Below are 17,285 nucleotides of genomic sequence, written 5' to 3' on the forward strand. Positions count from 1 at the left end.
GACTCTTTCCATTGTCTGGGATAATTTCCTTTACACACTACAGCCAGCCATGTTCTGTTCAATTCCCTGTGAGTCTAGTAACGGCTGAGTCAGGTACGGTTCTGCTAAATCTCCACGCTATAAGCCAACAGGAGTCCTCAGTCATCAGCTAGCACTGTAAACTCATCACGTCTCCCAATGACTTTACAATACCTCATACTCTAGTTTCTCCACGCTTAGCAGAGTCAACTAAAGGGATTAAGCAGTGGATATGAGTCTGCTGATTTACTGCTACCTCTCTGGTATCTAGGTTTCTCCACATTTTACGAACTGTTGTGTCGTAAAATTTTGTAGAGAGGTCCTTTGTCACGCCGTGTTGTATGGGGGGGACCGAGGCCACGATGGCTATCAGGGGCCGTCTGAGTAGAGCCCACGTGTCCGGCTTAGTTTTACAGTCATGTCTGCAGTGCTTCCTCGGGCCCCGTCACGGCACATTCAACTCCACTAAAACACACATGGCTTATTATAGCGTGCAGGGGATAGGGATCTCTCTCCTGTTTTTTTTTCTCACTTTTTTTTTTTTATTTTTTGTATTGTTTGTTGCTGTTTTGTGACTCACTGAGCATAACTTGTATTCTTTTGCCTTTGTTCATCTTTTCGTCTGCCTCTCATCCTCCCGCTCATTCTGCAACAAGCCACTCGGGAATTTATTTCTTTTTTAAACTTTTGTCTGTGTTCTTTGTTGTGTGATGTCTCATTAAAGAGTGGCAAACTTCTGTTTTTGTCTCGCTCTTTAGCTGCCGTTTCGTAACTCATTAAACCTTAAATCATTCTCTCATCTGTCTTGGTGAATCCTTGTCTCCACTGTGATTTTTAATATTAATGTTTCTTTCATTTTTATTCAAATCGCTTCAGCCACCATGACCTTCAATCACCGGGATTTCAAAGCCAAGAGTAGCATGTCTGGAATGTAATATAGTGTGCTTGTGTGTGTGTGTGTTTTTGTGTTCGTGGTCATTGTAATGAGTCTGCTGGTGTTTGACATTACCTTGGCAGATGCATTTTTGAAGGTGCTTTTTGTGTAATGGAGGAGCTCAGCTGTGGCTGTCTTATTATGAGAGGCCTCTTATTAGCAGCTCAGGTTTAGCTGTGGGGAAGGGTTAAGGGGTGAGGGTGGAGTGGAGTGAGACTTGAATGAACAACACAGTATTGGTGTGTGGCACAAATCCAAGACATGCTAACTGACTTCCACCACAAAATACCATTCAGCTGCTATACAGTAGATAGAACCAAGCCACAACATTATCTGTTTAAGGACCAGAAAAATGGAAGATAGATCAGTCTTTGAAATTGATTGTTGGCAAATGACTTAAGATAGCTGATTATTTGTATAGTTGATGACCTTTTTCCTCACTCACCATGTTAATGTCTCCATGTCCTCCTGTTCCTTTGCAGGCTAGAGGAGGCCATGCCTACCGGAGTCTTCCTCGAGATGCGAGTGGCTGGACCACTCAGTTCCAGAGAGAGATGACACGATCCTCGCTGAGCGCCAACCATCCAATGGTGGACCGTTGGCTCGACCGACAGGAGCAGGTATGGTGGTGGACTTAATGCAATAAAATGTGGTCATTTTTGGGGGGTATGAAGAATTTATATGGCTGCCTGTGTGCAAACATAAGCACTGCCAATAAACCCAAGCAATAAACTAAACTGGAAGGGTAGGGTATGACGGATCAGTATCAGTACTGACCTTATTAAGGGGACTGGGCTCAACTTAGTTTTTAGTATGTCACAGCGATCCTTGGCCTCATGTTACCTTATATAAAAATGATTCCATAATGTCAAGTTAACAGATTTCACATTCTGAGCAGAGAGTGCAGTGTATCAGCTCAGTATTCACTATCAGATTTGGTATTGGGAGATAAAACGCTGGATCAGTGTATCCCTACTGAAAGGTACAGTACAAACTGTATGCTCTGTCTGGCAGGTATTATTAACTGGACATATTTCATACATACTGGGCAACTCTACTTTCCTAATAAAATGTCCTATTGATTGACAGTAACATGTAACATATGTCACTTCATTGAGACTTTAATTGATAGTACCATAAGACTATTCATGTCTGTATGAAGTGTCATAATGCATCATACCCTGCCACAGAGTACTGACTACAGCGACCCTGCTGCTCACCGGCCAAGCCGACTTGAAACAGAAACGGTGACTGACATCAGACTTCATACCGATGTTCTGTCTAGCGATACTTTCCATAAAGTAATGCTGCACATTGTTAGTCATTGCAGGCTTGTCTCCTCACTTCACACCTCCTCGCTCTGTCGGCACTTTGTGATTGTCTCACTCTACGTCTGGTCCCTCTACTCCTCAGTCTGTCAGAGGAGCAAAAAACACTTCCCTTTAAAAGTTATTAAAAGTGACAGAGGCTCTCTGCGGGGAGAACAGAAATGACCTTGGGAGGATTTCTCCCCGTTTGTCTGTCAGTCTCTTCCGTCACTACCTCAAGCTACCTGCTCTGACCTATGTAGGATGTGTTTGATAGATCTTTTCCTTCATATTAAAGAATAAAAATAGAGTAAAGAGACGGCATGAGGGAATAACCACAGAGTCAAAATAAAAGAGAGCTGATTGAGATTCAAGCTGCCAAAAATGTGGCTGTTGGCTTATTCACAAACAACTTTCCTGGCTTGTATTCCGTTCAGCTTGCCAGAATTCTCACCTGAATGTGTGGGCTACTGTGCTGTGTGTTTCTGGGTGGCCTGTCTCCATTTCTCTTTCTAATTTTATTCAAAATCAGCCCGACCATGTTATTTGATTGTTTTGATCGTGTTTATATTAAAACTCTTGATTTTAATTTGCATAAATAGTGATTACAGAACTATCCACAGCAAAAACAAAGTAGCTGAAAGAGGACACAAACAGTGCAGAACATAGTTTTGTTGAAAAGTTAAAAAACCTTCCCAAATCCAAGATTAAGGTTTCAGGTTAATACATAAAACGAACATCTTGTAAAGTAGGAGATTATTATTTTAGAGCAGGAGTCATACCAACATCGGTATGTAAACATTTAATAGATACCAGCAGGAGTGCCAAAGTGTGAGTGTAAGCATCCTCATGGCTAATACTTTCATGCTACCTGAGTGTTTGTAATCTGACAGCTGTATGACTGGATGGTTCACAAAATGCAAATCCGCTCATTAGAGGTGACGCAGTGTAGGTTTCAAAGAGGCACCTTGTCGCCCAGTTGTTTCTTTCCGTCACTCACTGTTTCTCAGTCTTGATCGCTGCCTTTCCCCCTCCCACACACCGACGGTTTGATATTTTGTCTTCTTTGTCTTTTTTGATGGGCGGGCAACACAGCAGCATCGAATTGTGAGATAAAAATACACCGTGTGGGTTAATTAAAGAGAATTGTGATCAGTGCTAAAGCGCTGGCGGAGATAATGAGTGTACACACTCACACACACACCAAGGTTTTAGGAAAATCACACCAATTAGCAGTTGTTTGTTTATCAGGGATTATTTATCCGCTGTACTTTATTGTTCTGCTTTATGAGTGAAGATTAAAGCAAAAACAAAGAAAACTAAGAGAGGGCATCACACTCATCTCTGTCTGTTCACCGACACAACTGACAATTTTTTTCTTTGTATATGAACAGTGTACTGCGTGTGTGTGGGTGTCTGCGCCGCGTTCCACCAGCGTCATTATAAACTTCGTTCCTCCCTGAATCATACTGCACCTTCCTGTTTTTAAGTACTTTAAATATCAAATCTTTTCCCTTGATGGCTGATGTGCGTGAAGCGGTTCTGTTTCCTGCCTGGCACCGTTTGTTATACTCTGAAAGTGCTTTACCTCGCCATTCATATTTGAGCAGGCCTTCCCACCCCCTGCTATAAATTAAGAATGCGAAGCCAGGCCGACTAAAACAGCACATCGACTTCCACGTTTAAAATAGGTTCGGGGGAAGTTGGACGCACGACACCGTTAACTGTACAATCTGTGATTCTGTCATCACCACAAGAACCCAAAAGTGATCAACTCCAAGCACTTTGTATGTGCTTAATTGCTCCTCAGACCTTAAACTTATCATGAAAAACAGAAACATTCTATAAATCTGACAACGAGTTTGGTGTATTTTTAAAATGTAGTGATTTGCTATCTGTCTTTTGTGAGCTTACATGCACGTGTTTCACATACACAGTTGTCACAAAGACGTATCGTCCCCTAGTTATATCTGGCAAATACGCCGGCCCTGTCTTATGTTTATCTAAGCAGTCAATAAATACACTTCAGTGTCAAATGATTACATCTGAGGCTTCGGGAGCATCAGCCCCCCAAATCCCTCGCCACCCTTCCGCACACGCACACACACACACTCTGCCAAATGTGGCGTGGAGGAAAGCATGCTCTATCAGCTCATATACGCCAAGGCCTTATGAGTTATTCTTTATATAAACAGCTGACATTAATGCCGGCCTATTATCCCACTGATGAATGCTAATGGGCCTTCCCGCTCAGCATCACACACGCACACACACACACACACACACGCTTACATGCTCACATGCACACACACATTTGGATCTGGCAGAGTGCCCTTCCACTGTATTATTTTGCGGCCCTGATGAGGGACCGGAGACCATTATCATGAGCTGTACCAGAGGCAGGACTGACACCAGCTGTCAATCATAGAGGGATTTAACCCAATCAGAATGCCTCGCAGAGGGACATGGAGACAGAGAAGTTTGAAGAGCATCCATAGTTAAAGTTCAGAGTTTGAGGGTTGTAGAAAAAGGGATCTTTTGTTATGAATAGCTATTACTCACAGAATATTTTCAAAACAAATCATTATCCTAATCCTCTGAGATGATTTATTGATTTGTTATTTATGGCTTACAGCATACTGCTTTGAAAATGCTGTTTCAAACAGTAATGCCCACAACAAATTAAAAGAGAGGGAGATTTAGATAGACAAAAAAAACAACAAACAAACAAACAGAAAAACAAAACGGTTGCATAACAGTCCAAAACATGTAGAAGTGGAAGCAGCTCTGATCAGACATCTTTGATCAGGCCTCCAACTGTCAGAGAGCCTCCCTCTCTTTGTTGTCTAAATGAGACACCTTGTCTGGCGAGTTTTAAAGGAAAGCAAAGTGGCGAGGTGCCCGGCTAAATCATCGAGCCAACGCGTTGAAAGGAGAGCGAGATGAGTCCATTCAACTTCAAGTCGGAAGAAGCGTGAGAGGAGCGCACCCTCCTTCCCTTTTATTTTCTCACATCAAAGATACTTCACCAGATGAACACAGATTGGCATTTGTGGATTGATTTGTCAACAAAATGTTGTTTTTCTCCCTTACTCATGTCTCACTTCAGACAGAAGACAGTAGCTTTATAGTTTCCTGCTTTCTCATGACTCATAACTTTTGCACGATTAATGGCTGGTGTTCGAGATGAATTCTCATCTTTTTTTTTTTGCAAAATCTCTACAACGGAGTCGGTGAATAAAATGTTATGGTGAACATGGACAAAAATGACAGGAACACCTAGGTCGAAATAAATATTTTTAATATTAATATTTTTCCCTTTTAAATGCAAATCATTGTTGTGCAGTAGTCCGCCTCGTTTTAAAATTCAGGTACATTATAGAAGGAAGTCAGACTACATTGAAAACAAAATATTTATGCAATATGAATGCAATATAATACAGGCACTTTGTAAAACCCCTGGGCGAGTCAATTCTGCACCAAAGTTAGCATTTAATTCTCTGTGCTGTTGTTGGTGAGTGAACTTATGTCTATTCTCCTGACTAGCCTGTTGGTAAAGCCCACACAGTCTGCAGACCCTGAGGCAAGCTGCAGGCAATGTTAGAGCAGTTGGGCATGTAGAGAAAACACAGAGATAACCCCCAAACTCTGCCTGAATGATACAGTCCTGTCTTTCTCTCTGTCTCCCTTTCTTTACCTGTTTCTCTGAGTGACTGAGAAACAGGTGAGTTCTCCTCACCATCCTCACCTGTCTTCATCTCTCTCTTCTCTCCAGCTTAATCTAGTAGATGCAATGTGTGTGTCCTGTGTGTGTATGTGTGTGTCCAATGAATGTGGTACAATGTTTGATGAAGAGCAGGTCGGAGATTTGTTGTGTGCAGGAGAGCGCGCAGAAAAAAACAGCAACCCACATTCCAGAGCAGTGCAGTCAGTCCCAGTCTGGTGTCCTGTGTCTGCAGGGAGGACCTTGCACTTATCCAAGACTTCCCTCTTAATTCTGCCTGAAACACACACACAGCAAGGTCAGCTCTAAAACAGCTGCAAAAGTGGATGAAAGCCCTTGTGTGTTTTTAGTCCGTAGAAAAAAATACTCAAATGTATGCAGAAATGCAAGATGTATTTACCATGTCTCTTCTAATTGCTGCCCAGTGGGCCTGGCCAGTAGGTGCTGCTGTGTATTCAACATTGACTACATGCACACAGCAGTACTAGGAGAAAAGGACACATTTGTTCTCTCATTTCCTTTTTTTTCCTATTAAGTGTTATCTCTCCTTGTAGGCCTCTTTCCATTTCTCTGTTTTCTTTCCTGCTCTTTATTTCTACAAAAAAATGCAAAAAACAATATTGACTTTAACAGTCCATTTGATCTGCAACTCAGTGTGTTTGTTTTTCTTTAAAGGGAACAAAAAAAAATCTGCCATGGGGTTGAATTAATTTCCAAAGTACTAATGCAAATCAAAATGTTGCACAGTCAAGTGTCATTTCTGTAACACTAACTAATATTAATATTTGTAAGACGACTTATCTTATTTATTGTGACTTTCTCTGAAATTATGACTCATTGATTTATGCAGCACTCTTGTTTTCAGGCAATTGGTGGAATTATCTCAACTCAATGGCAGAAATAATCTATGAAAACAAAGATTTTAAGACTGAACCTGACAATAATTGACTTAAGATGTACATTTTTCTTGTAAATTACACGGCAGGGATTTTTTTTCCTCCTCTTTGTGAATGCTGTGTAAATGGCAGCTCACCAGAGACGCTCCAGGCTGAGGACCTGAGTGAGAACAATGTAGCCCTGAGCCTCACAATGGCCTCTCTTCACTTAATTAGCCATCGCCACTGAACCACTGCCGGCATGCTGCAACCCCTCACAGACCAGAGCAAGTTTATTTAGTGCTTTTTTTTCTCAAGGACAGCACTGCTTCTCAGTTAGGACTGGTTACCTCCTCTTTCACCTATAAATTGGCAGTTAGCTTTAGCATCGGGGTGGGTAGTGTTTGTTCATAGAACATACATAATGTTGGTGAGCAAAATGAAAGTAAGGATCTTACTTTTTTCCTATTGAAGTGAATGAGAAACTGTAGACACTCAGGAGAGCACCTCAGGTTTATGATTTCAATTTTTGAGGTAAACTGTTAATTTTAAGAAACGGCTCCTTCCTTAATACTTTTATTCACCTGTCAAGACAAGACAACTTCCCTTTTAATTACTAATCAAATTGTCAGTGTCATTAATTGATTTCCAGTGTTTAGGGATCAAAACTGTGCTTAAATTTTGGAATTTAGCAAAATCTGAATTACAACAGAGTCTAAAATAAAGGACTTTGTTTCACAGGTTTTCACCTCAACATGTTTTAGCCACCAGCTGTGTGTAGAATCCTGCACACAGCCTGTAGCAACTACATGCATTACAGATTTAGTGTATTTCTTTCTGTGTGTATGTGTGTGTGTGTGCCTTACCTGTTCCCATCATCTGAACCTCAAACACATATACACAAACACACACACCACCTACACACACACACGCGCGCGCACACACTACTGGTATCATCATTTAGTTGATCATTCCGCAGCAGGGAAAATAGATTGTAAATTAGCAATTATGAAAATAATGATATTTAACATCTCATTATTAACTTAACATCTTTGTTAGAGATAAGCGCCAGTGATAATTACTTATGAGCCTTAATGTGGGTTTGTGTGTGTGTGTGTGTGTGTGTGTGTGTGTATGTGTGTGTGTGTGTGTGTGTGTGTATGTGTGTGTGTGTGTGTGTGTGTGTACGCATGATTTATATTGAGACCACGACAGTTAACCATCCACCGGCTTTTTTTGCCCAGAAGCTTTTCTCACTTGGCTCTCTGTGCATATTAACATTCGGAAAGGCTCCCCTCTCACCTTCACACACACACACACACACACACACACACACACACGCACACACACACAACATAGACACACAGGGAGAGACAGAGAATGTGAATGATAGAAATAAATGCTTAACAATTCAGAGCAACTGTCACAACTTTCACAACTTAATCCCAAGCACAAGACAAATATAGTTCCCAAGGACAGAGTGTGAAAAGGCCGTCAGCAGGGGACTGGAAGAGAGTCGGTGTTGCTGGGAATCAACCTCTTTGGAAAGAACAACAAAAAAAGCTGCCACTCTCTGTTGTTCCATGACAAAGTTTCATGCCACGTAGGCCTTTTCTTTCCCCTTTAAACAAGATATTTCTTTTTTTGTTCTTTCTTTTCTTCATTTTCTTGCCTTTCTTACTTTAGTGAGAATGGAAATCATGTCTCCCCTCTTATCTCGTTTGAACAGGAGAAGAAGTGGCAGATTTTTTTTTTGAAGTTGCCAACGCTCCTCTCTATCAACTGTACTATAGCCTGAAAATGTTTAACCTGCCTTGCTATGCAGGTTTTGTGTGTGTGTGTGGATGTGTGTGCGACTAGACAGTTCAGATTAGTTTGACTGATTTGGGCGTCAGAGGGCTGATAGCAGTGTTTTTGAAGCTCCCAAGAGCTTTTTGTGCCATCTTTCAAATTTCACTATTATATGAAAAAAAACTCCCCCTGAGAATTAAAAATGGTTACTTTTTCCTTCATAATTGTATTGTTGTCAGAGTGAACATGAAGAACTCTGAAAACTCATGTGAAAAATAAAGGTAAGCAAGACTAGGTCAGAACCTAGTATATGGCTGGACTGTATGTGGTCAATGTGTGAAATTGTGGCCAGTTTATTACAAGGATAGTCAGTGGTCATGTCTATAATGTGAATTCCTGGATATTAAATGTTCATTTGCAATTTTCTGTAGTGGTCCCAGTAATGTGTGTTATTAAAGTGTAAGTAGTACTATCACATGACATGGTTAAGCTATGTTTGAGTCAAAAAAAAAATGTATAAATGCAGTTGCAAGAAAAATACTTTCCACTCATATCTTGGGATGTTTGATTTGAAAGAGGCAACTGAAACTCGAAAGAGAACCAATTATAACAATTTTAATTACCAATCTGTTAACTCCCTCTGCTCTTTCATCTGTTTCACTCTGTGGATGTCTCTCGTACATGAACATGAGCAGACATACAAAAAAATCCAAGAAGTTTAGTTTGAGAAACATATCTGTGAATTTGAAGGCTTCTTACATACCAAAAGGCTGCTGTGGCTTATAATACTCAGGACAGACAGGATTTTAAATGGCGGCAACTATTTTTATCTTTTGTCATGAGAATCACGGGGAAAACAGTAAAAATAATACTTTACATTACAAAGTAATCTACCAGGAATGTGCACTTGCATTAATGTGATTGGCCAATGAGGCGCCTTGCCTGATGACATCACATTGCCCCAACTCAAATGAATGAGAAGGCTGCATTTTTTTGCAGATGCTGGTTCAGTGAAAGGAATAACTATAAGTTGCACCCATAATTCATGCCAGGTGCTTGAAATAACCTGGATACAAGAAGTGGATGTCACTTCATAATATTCACTTGTTAATAAAACATTAGCATGGAGGTACTTGTCAGTGTCCTTCCTCTTCGTGCTGAATCTGTCAGTCTTCCTCCACCTCTATTCCTCCAGTCGGGTCATTAGTAGTCACTGAGCTGTGGTTGCTCTTCATCTCTTCCTCTCTCTGTCTCCTTTTTTCTCTAAAAGGTTTGCTCGTCTCCTCGTTTCCTCCCATTTCTGCTCACTGTATTCGTTGTTAATTACTGCTCAGATGTCATTCTCTCTCACACATTCACCCCATCACAGCGAACAGCATTTCAGCAAGTCTGTCTGTGTTTCACTTGTAAACACATCACCGTAAAACCTTTGGACAAGTTTTACCTTATTCCTTTTTTTTAACTTCAAGGCGCTAAAGACAAGTGGATGCACTAAACTGGGAGTTTACAGCAACAGGTGTAGATTCTGTTTACCTCAGTGACGGTCACTGGTCTATCCGTCTGTCGTCCTCTTCCTCCTCCTGCCTCTCTTTTCTGTCCACACCTACAGCATCCCTGCAGTATCAGGGTGGATATCCCTCTCCGCACTGGTGGCTGTGAACGTGTTAATTCTTGATTAGAGTTCACGCATTTGCCTTCTCTGATTTGCTCCGTGGAGTGAGAAATCACTTTCTCAATGAGAATAATTGAACACGGGCAGGGGGGTGCCAGCTCATTACCCACAAATCACAGGGAGCAGGGGCACCTTAGCTGAAGACAATAATGACTTCAGGGAATAAAAACAGGGCCGCCAGCATGGAGCCAAACCAGCATGGGCAGCACAGAACAAAGCTGGGAGAGGAAGATGCACACTCTTAACACTGTTTCTTAAGGTGAAATCATTTTGCGCTTATCTTCCTGCATTTTCAGTTGAATCAGAGTCAGTTTTCTCAGAGGGGGCAGTGCCTGGGCTTTGGAGAGAAGGAGAGGGAAGTGCTGAGTTTTTTTCTAGGAGGAGCGTGGCCAATATCCACAGCAAGGTTTTGCTGTTTTGAAGTGACACACGGGCCAGAAAACCCCCAGAAAAACAGAAATCTAGTGGCCAAAGAAAGTATATTCCACAACAGTTAAGGCTAAAAGCTAAGTTCTGTTTATCCCCAACACCGAGGAACAAAATGGTCTTTGATGACTGACAGTGTCTGATTTCCCACAGCGAGAAGTCATTCACTCCTATTTATTTGATTTTTCTCTCCTTTCTCACCCTCTCTACCCCACTTTTCCTTTTTTTTAATCTGTCACACATTTCCACTCTCCGCAGAGTGCCAAATGAGTCCACTCTGACACAATGAGGTCCATTGTCACAATAGGCTTTTCTCACTGTTTTATAGGTCCCATTAGGGGGGCAATGCTTTTAAGTTGCTGAAGGAATGTAATAAGGCCCCGGCCGACAGTAAACATCCACATCTCGGGGCCACAGAGAAACATGAGATGAGGCTGCTTCGCCATCTCGGCCGAACAGACCCGTTTCATTTGCATCGTCCAGAGAACAAAAGCGGTCACAGTTGGATGTGAATGGAGAGGAATGGGGTGGTTTTTATTTCAGAGCCAAGGAGATGGAGAAATAGAAAGCTTCTAAAGAGAGAGGGTGAGGAGGAGAGAGATGGTAGCTGGCCAATCAGTCCATTTCTGTTCCTCCCAGACAGATGTAGCCATGGTAGCCAGCCACTTTGTGCTGCACTACTCAGATGTATTATTTGGATTCATTCAGATATTGCTCTATTCTTGATTGTGAGACATTTTTTTCCAGTTTTATATCAACATTTGATAGTGAAAACGCTATAACAACTTCAATATAAAGGATGTATGCAGAAGCATAACAAATAAGTCAACATTGCTGTTATAAAGGCCATGCACCTACACTATGATAAAGATTTGACCTCGCAACGGATATTTTTAGTCCTTTACTGAACTAAAATAGCAATGCAACAATGTAAAAATAATTAATTACAAGTCAAAGTTATGTATTCAAAATCATAAATAAATGTAGATAAGTATTGTCATGTGATGCTGTATTATCAAACATTGCATTATTAGATTCTTATTAATAGAATTTTACTGTTGTAGCAGGTCGAGGTGGAGCTAATTTGAATTACATTATATAAGGTTTGGTAGTTTAGTTCAGTGGTTTGCAACCTATAGGTTGGGCCCCTTTTAAAAGGTCACAAGATACAGTAAATTGGGGGAGAATGAGATTAATAATGGGGTAGGTAGAAAAAAAGTTCTGCTATAAAATTTTGTCTTTTTTTTGGATAATTAAATTTGTTTGGAGAGGTCTGAGTATGGTCCTAACATACCTGCGATATGTCGGATAGCGGTCCATGTTAAGTTCTGTATGTCACTTTGGAAAAGTGATTTTTATAATTAAAATATGATTATTGCTTCAGTACAATATGAAGATGAACTTGGTAAGACTTGAAATTTGCTTGATAATTTGCTTGACAGCTATACCTTCAATCAGAACAACTGTCACCTTTGTTTATCATTAACATAATGCTGTTATTATCTTGCAAGGCAGGTGAAAGTAAAAAATAGGAAACTCTGACACCCCAGATTTCAGCTTTGCACTCACATTCCAGGAATGTCCTGTGGTCAGGAACTCAAACCTGAAGACAAGAATGAAGAAAATATGAATTTCATTAACGAGGAGATTAACAGTTTGGCAGCTAAATCTGTTGCAGCATCCCACCAACACATTAATTGACTTCCCTGGAAGACAAATAATATCACGCTTGACTGCAGTAGCCCACAAAGCCACGATAATGTACAGTAACTTTCACAATGGAAACATTTCCAGTGATAGATCATCTACAACAAGCAAGTTTCAGAACTTATACTTTACTCAAAAGAATATACACCAGTAGCTCGGTTGTCTTTGACTGTGATACTTTCAAAAATGGTCTGTAGTAATTTAAAGTACATGTATACTTGATGTGAGGATACTGGCCTAAAACTTGGGAGAAAAAAAGCCACACACAAACACAGGTGTAATCCTTTGAATTCGGAATAGCCCAGGTAGCGTTAATGGTGTCATTCTACCACGGAGCACATGTAATGGGCCACGCTTTTCCCTGCAGAGCAGTTTTCCATCGTAATTTTCTTCTCTTTATGCTTTAGGTATACGGGTCATGGGAGCTGTTTGTAGAATAGCACCCCTGCTGAGCTCCATCACAACATACTCTGATATTCCCGCATGCAACCAGAACCACGCTGACAGCCTTTGTCATTTATAAAACTGAATGTTTGAGCCATGTGTCGGCTTGCTTGTTAGGATTTATGTGTATCTGTTGGGCCGGAAAGTCAGACTCCTGCTGATGTTACCTGATGATGCCTGTGGGTGTGTGTGTGTATATACAGTGTTTACATGCTACAAATTGACTATCCATGCTCCAATCTGTCCTGTTTGTTGTGACACTGATGATTTCCCCATGCTCTTATCTCATCAGTGATTACAATCGCTTGTTGTATTTAGCGAGTACATTATCTTCAGTTCTAACTTGCACATTCCTTTGATCAACCGATACCTTGACTAATCTTGGTTGCATTCAGAACGACAAAACCCACAAACAAAAATTTTGAAATAATTACATGGATCTTCCAATTTGTTGATGATGCTGTGTAACTCAAACAGCGCCCCCTGCATCTTTTATCCTCCTTTTCTCTTGATAAAAGCACACACCCTTGCCACCCACCCACACCTCACCCCCACCTTACCGGGGCCACTAGATTGCCATGGCTCTGACGGAGTCTTTTGGGACCTCTCTTCATTACTAGCCCCCCCTTCATTACTAGGCCCCTCATCTCCAAACAGCCCTCTTCATTTAGCCCCGGCTGAGAGCAAGGACTCGGCCAAATGGCTTTCTGTCTCCCCCTTATCCAAGAATTTCAGCTTCCAATTAAAATGAAATGGAAAGAGCCCCCCACCTTGCCCCACACTGCTCCCATGACGCTACAGATGAGCCCTCACACCCCCCCACTTGCTCAAACAAGGCAGCAAACAACGGCTGATCTGTGGAATAGACCGTTCATCCCCTGTTATCACTCGCTGCAATGTCTACCAGAGCTTTACTTTCCACTTAATTATTCATAGTTCAACATCAGTCACCTCATTCCCTCTTCTTCATTTCTTTCTTCTTCATGTTCAGTGTATTCAGGGTGGTAGGTCACAGTGTGTTAAAACATCCTATAGAGGATGAGATGAGATTCATCTGCAAATAGCCGCTTTCCACATTTCCTTTTGCAATGCTCCCATTTTTACTCGCTGATACAACATTTGCATCGCAATAACTGTAACATTAAATAGTTCAGATGACAATTTAGCAAGGAGTGCAAGGAGTGTAGTTTATTGGCAACCACTGTGCTACTCAATAAGTCAGTTTGATTCTGACTCTCATAATTGCAGGAGCGGCTACTAAAAATAATAATAATAATAAAAAGAAAATGTATTTAATTACAATCCAGATCTGAACCACGGGTACTCTCATTGAAATTCAAACAGACGCTATTATTTCAACGGGGGTAACATTCGCTCACTGACCTTCACAGTTTGAAAGATGGATTAAACGTTCTGAGCAGTGGAAAGCAGACTGTCCTCCCACTTAATAAGCTCAAAATGATGATTAATCTGTGAAAAGCAGCACAGAGCTCCTTTTAATGCACGGGTAAAGACCCAGGATTCAGCTGGGACCGTCCGCTCAGCAGGGCTGTGCACTCAACCCCTAGGATTATCTGTTCAGAATCACCTCCTCTCACCTAAGCCAGGTGTCTGAAAAGTCATAATATCCCTTTTGAACTATTTTCTATGCACCAGAAACTCTAAATCTGCTTTTAATACCCCTTTGAAGTGCTATTCTAATGCAAAACGCTATGCACATTCAAACTCTTTGAAACACTCCTACTGTATTCAAACAACATTATTCACAGAGCTTGTAAGAGTAAGAAGTGCTCTGGACAAAAGCTGGTGACGATAACTCAATTCTCAGTAATTCCTACCCGTTTGAACCTCTGGCTCTCTGGTACAGGAGCGGTCTGCTCCGGTTGCGGCTGTTATTGATGAGATTTGGAAGAAGTCTTGGTCCTCTCCGTCCGCTTTGGGCCTTTGTTATTGACCTGGTGATTGATTTAAGCCCTCATAATTAGCAGGCCTAATTTAATTAAAGTACAATTTAACGATACAGTAGGCAAAGGCAAAGGCAGCTGTGTCATTGATAGATCAGTCCAGGCCTGATATGAAACAGGCGCTGGCGGATGATGTATTCCACACACAGCAGGTCTCCCACTGGCAGAGACAGAAGAAGAGACAAAGATTGTGGTTGAGAGACAAAGAGAGAGAATGAGAGGAGTAGAGAGCAAGACAGGCCTTTGTTTTTCCAAATGTCAGCCCACAAACAGTGCTGTCCGTCTCTCATCCCCACCCCTCCACATCTTGCCGCTCTCCGCCCTGATGTGGACAAATGCAGCCTCACATCTCTGATCTAATTTGCTTAACAGCATTAGGAACCTGTCTGTCCCGTCCCTGTAATTTGCTTCAAGTAAATCCACGTCAGAGCCCGAACTTTTATGAGCCAGAGGCTACATCTTTCCAAGACAAAACAAAGGGAGACAGATTTAAAGGCTAGAGACCATTGTTGATTAAAAGAGCTGTTAGGATGAGAGAGTTATATAAACTCGTATAAACTTGACCTATTGGGGATACTATATACCATGCATATCATTGGCAGGGAAGTACTATGTAATTGAGATACACTGATAAATAAAAACACACACAAAAAAAAGTCTCCACTTGTTTTGTAAAAGCAGAAATCTACTTTGTCTACAGTCATGCTAGCAGATCTATGAGGCACTTTTAGCTAAATGCTAACGTGAGCATGTTAACATGCTCAAAATCACAATGCTAACATACAGATTTTTAGCAGGTATGATGCTTATCATTTTCACCATCTTAGTTTCGTGTGTTTGCATGCTAACATTTTCTAATTAGCACTAAACACAAAGCATAGCTGAGGCTGATGGGAATGTCATTAGTTCTGCAGGTAGATAAAGAAGATTTCAGCAGATAAAGTATTGGACAAATTAAACTTTTGACCTGATAATGGTGCCAGATGGAAAGTCTTGCATTCTTACATCATGCAGCAGGAAATGCTTTGTCATTTCAGATGGACTTCCTCAATTGCATGAAATTATCTTTCACAGTGAATAGTTGTGTATCACTGCTGTCTTTTTAGAGATTTAGCCAGACTTTGAGGTGCCAACTCTGATTCGCCACACTATAAACATTGTACACTTGCACTGACGCATGCATATCTATGAAAAAACAGTCATATACAGCAAGTCCAAACTGTCAGGAAAGGATAAAGGAAACCAAAAAGCATGTTTCTCAACAAATCCCTTCTTGAAAATTTGGAACTGGTTCCAGTTGAGAACAGGTTCTGGATACCCAAAATCACTCCCCACTGTCTTAACCTAGCACAGCAACGCATATTTGACTCCCATTCCTCATTATCCAAAGGAATAGTACATCAAATCTGGAATGCGAGTGCTCTCCTTTGAACAAGGCTGGCGCCCATGGGTGCAGAGTGTGAAAAATGAAAGACAACACATGTCCTCATCTGAGGACAGGCGGCGCTTCAGCTTCTCCCCTTGGCACACAAACACAGGACTATAGTATCGTATCCTCCCTCTCTCTTTTTTTTCTCTCACACACACATACAAAGCAAGAGATGGCAGACACAAGGGTCACACTGCTTTGATTTCCTTCCAGATCGGCTCTTTCCAGTCCAATAGAGAGCTTATCGTTTGCCAAAAGAAAGAAGGCCCAATACTGTAAACTATATTCTGTGTCTGCCCTTACATCGACACAATAAATCCTCAATTGCTGTGTATTGAAATGACCATTAGCTTACATCGCCATGATCCTTAAGATCATAACAATATAAAGAAGATAAGAAAGTATGCTGAAACTGGTTTTTGCCTTTCTGCTAAAAACCATTAAGTGCCATTTAGGGAACTTGTGGGTAGGATAAAGGTCATTATGACCCTTTCATCATCCACTAACCAGTTTAACTCTTCGCCCACCCTTTTATAATGTCGCCTTATCCCCAACATAAATGTAAATAAGTGTCTCATAATCTTAGTCATTGTGACATATCGGTTGTTTTAATGGCGGTGGAGTCCAATGGGCTGGTGGAAAATGAAGGGTTAAGGGTGGTGGAGAGGGTGGGGCTGGGTCATTGGGTGCAGCAGTCAAGTCCAATCTAATCACAGAGGCCATTTTGGGGCCTAATTTGGCCCTAATGGCAGTTTCCTCCAAGGGGATGGATATGAGAGATAAAAGACCTTCTGTAACATGAAGAATAACGCATGTATGGTTAAATTCTGACACAGCTTGCCATCCATCACCAGCTGGTGAAGTCTGTTGCTCTATTACACAAGTTGGGATCATCTGTTGTTCAAATTTAGGGGAAAATCTTTGTGTCTATTGTTATAAAACGTATTTTAACTGCTGATTGAAAACAGCAAGATTCTGGTACTGGTAAAAATGG

At 41.2% G+C, this 17,285-nt stretch overlaps 1 protein-coding gene across 10 annotated transcripts in view; it reads left to right on the plus strand.

Annotated features, from left to right (window-relative positions):
- Nucleotides 1-17,285, plus strand: part of LOC121887977 (partitioning defective 3 homolog) — a 356,909-nt gene that overhangs the window by 154,058 nt on the left and 185,566 nt on the right. For all 10 annotated transcript variants that reach the window (XM_042399172.1, XM_042399173.1, XM_042399174.1 and 7 more), the window contains one exon: nucleotides 1,435-1,572. In XM_042399172.1, coding sequence (XP_042255106.1) covers nucleotides 1,435-1,572 — 138 coding nt within the window. The remainder of the gene's footprint in view (nucleotides 1-1,434; nucleotides 1,573-17,285) is intronic.

The sequence above is a fragment of the Thunnus maccoyii genome, chromosome 21, assembly GCF_910596095.1.
Source record: "Thunnus maccoyii chromosome 21, fThuMac1.1, whole genome shotgun sequence".
Classification (NCBI taxonomy): Eukaryota; Metazoa; Chordata; class Actinopteri; order Scombriformes; family Scombridae; genus Thunnus; species Thunnus maccoyii.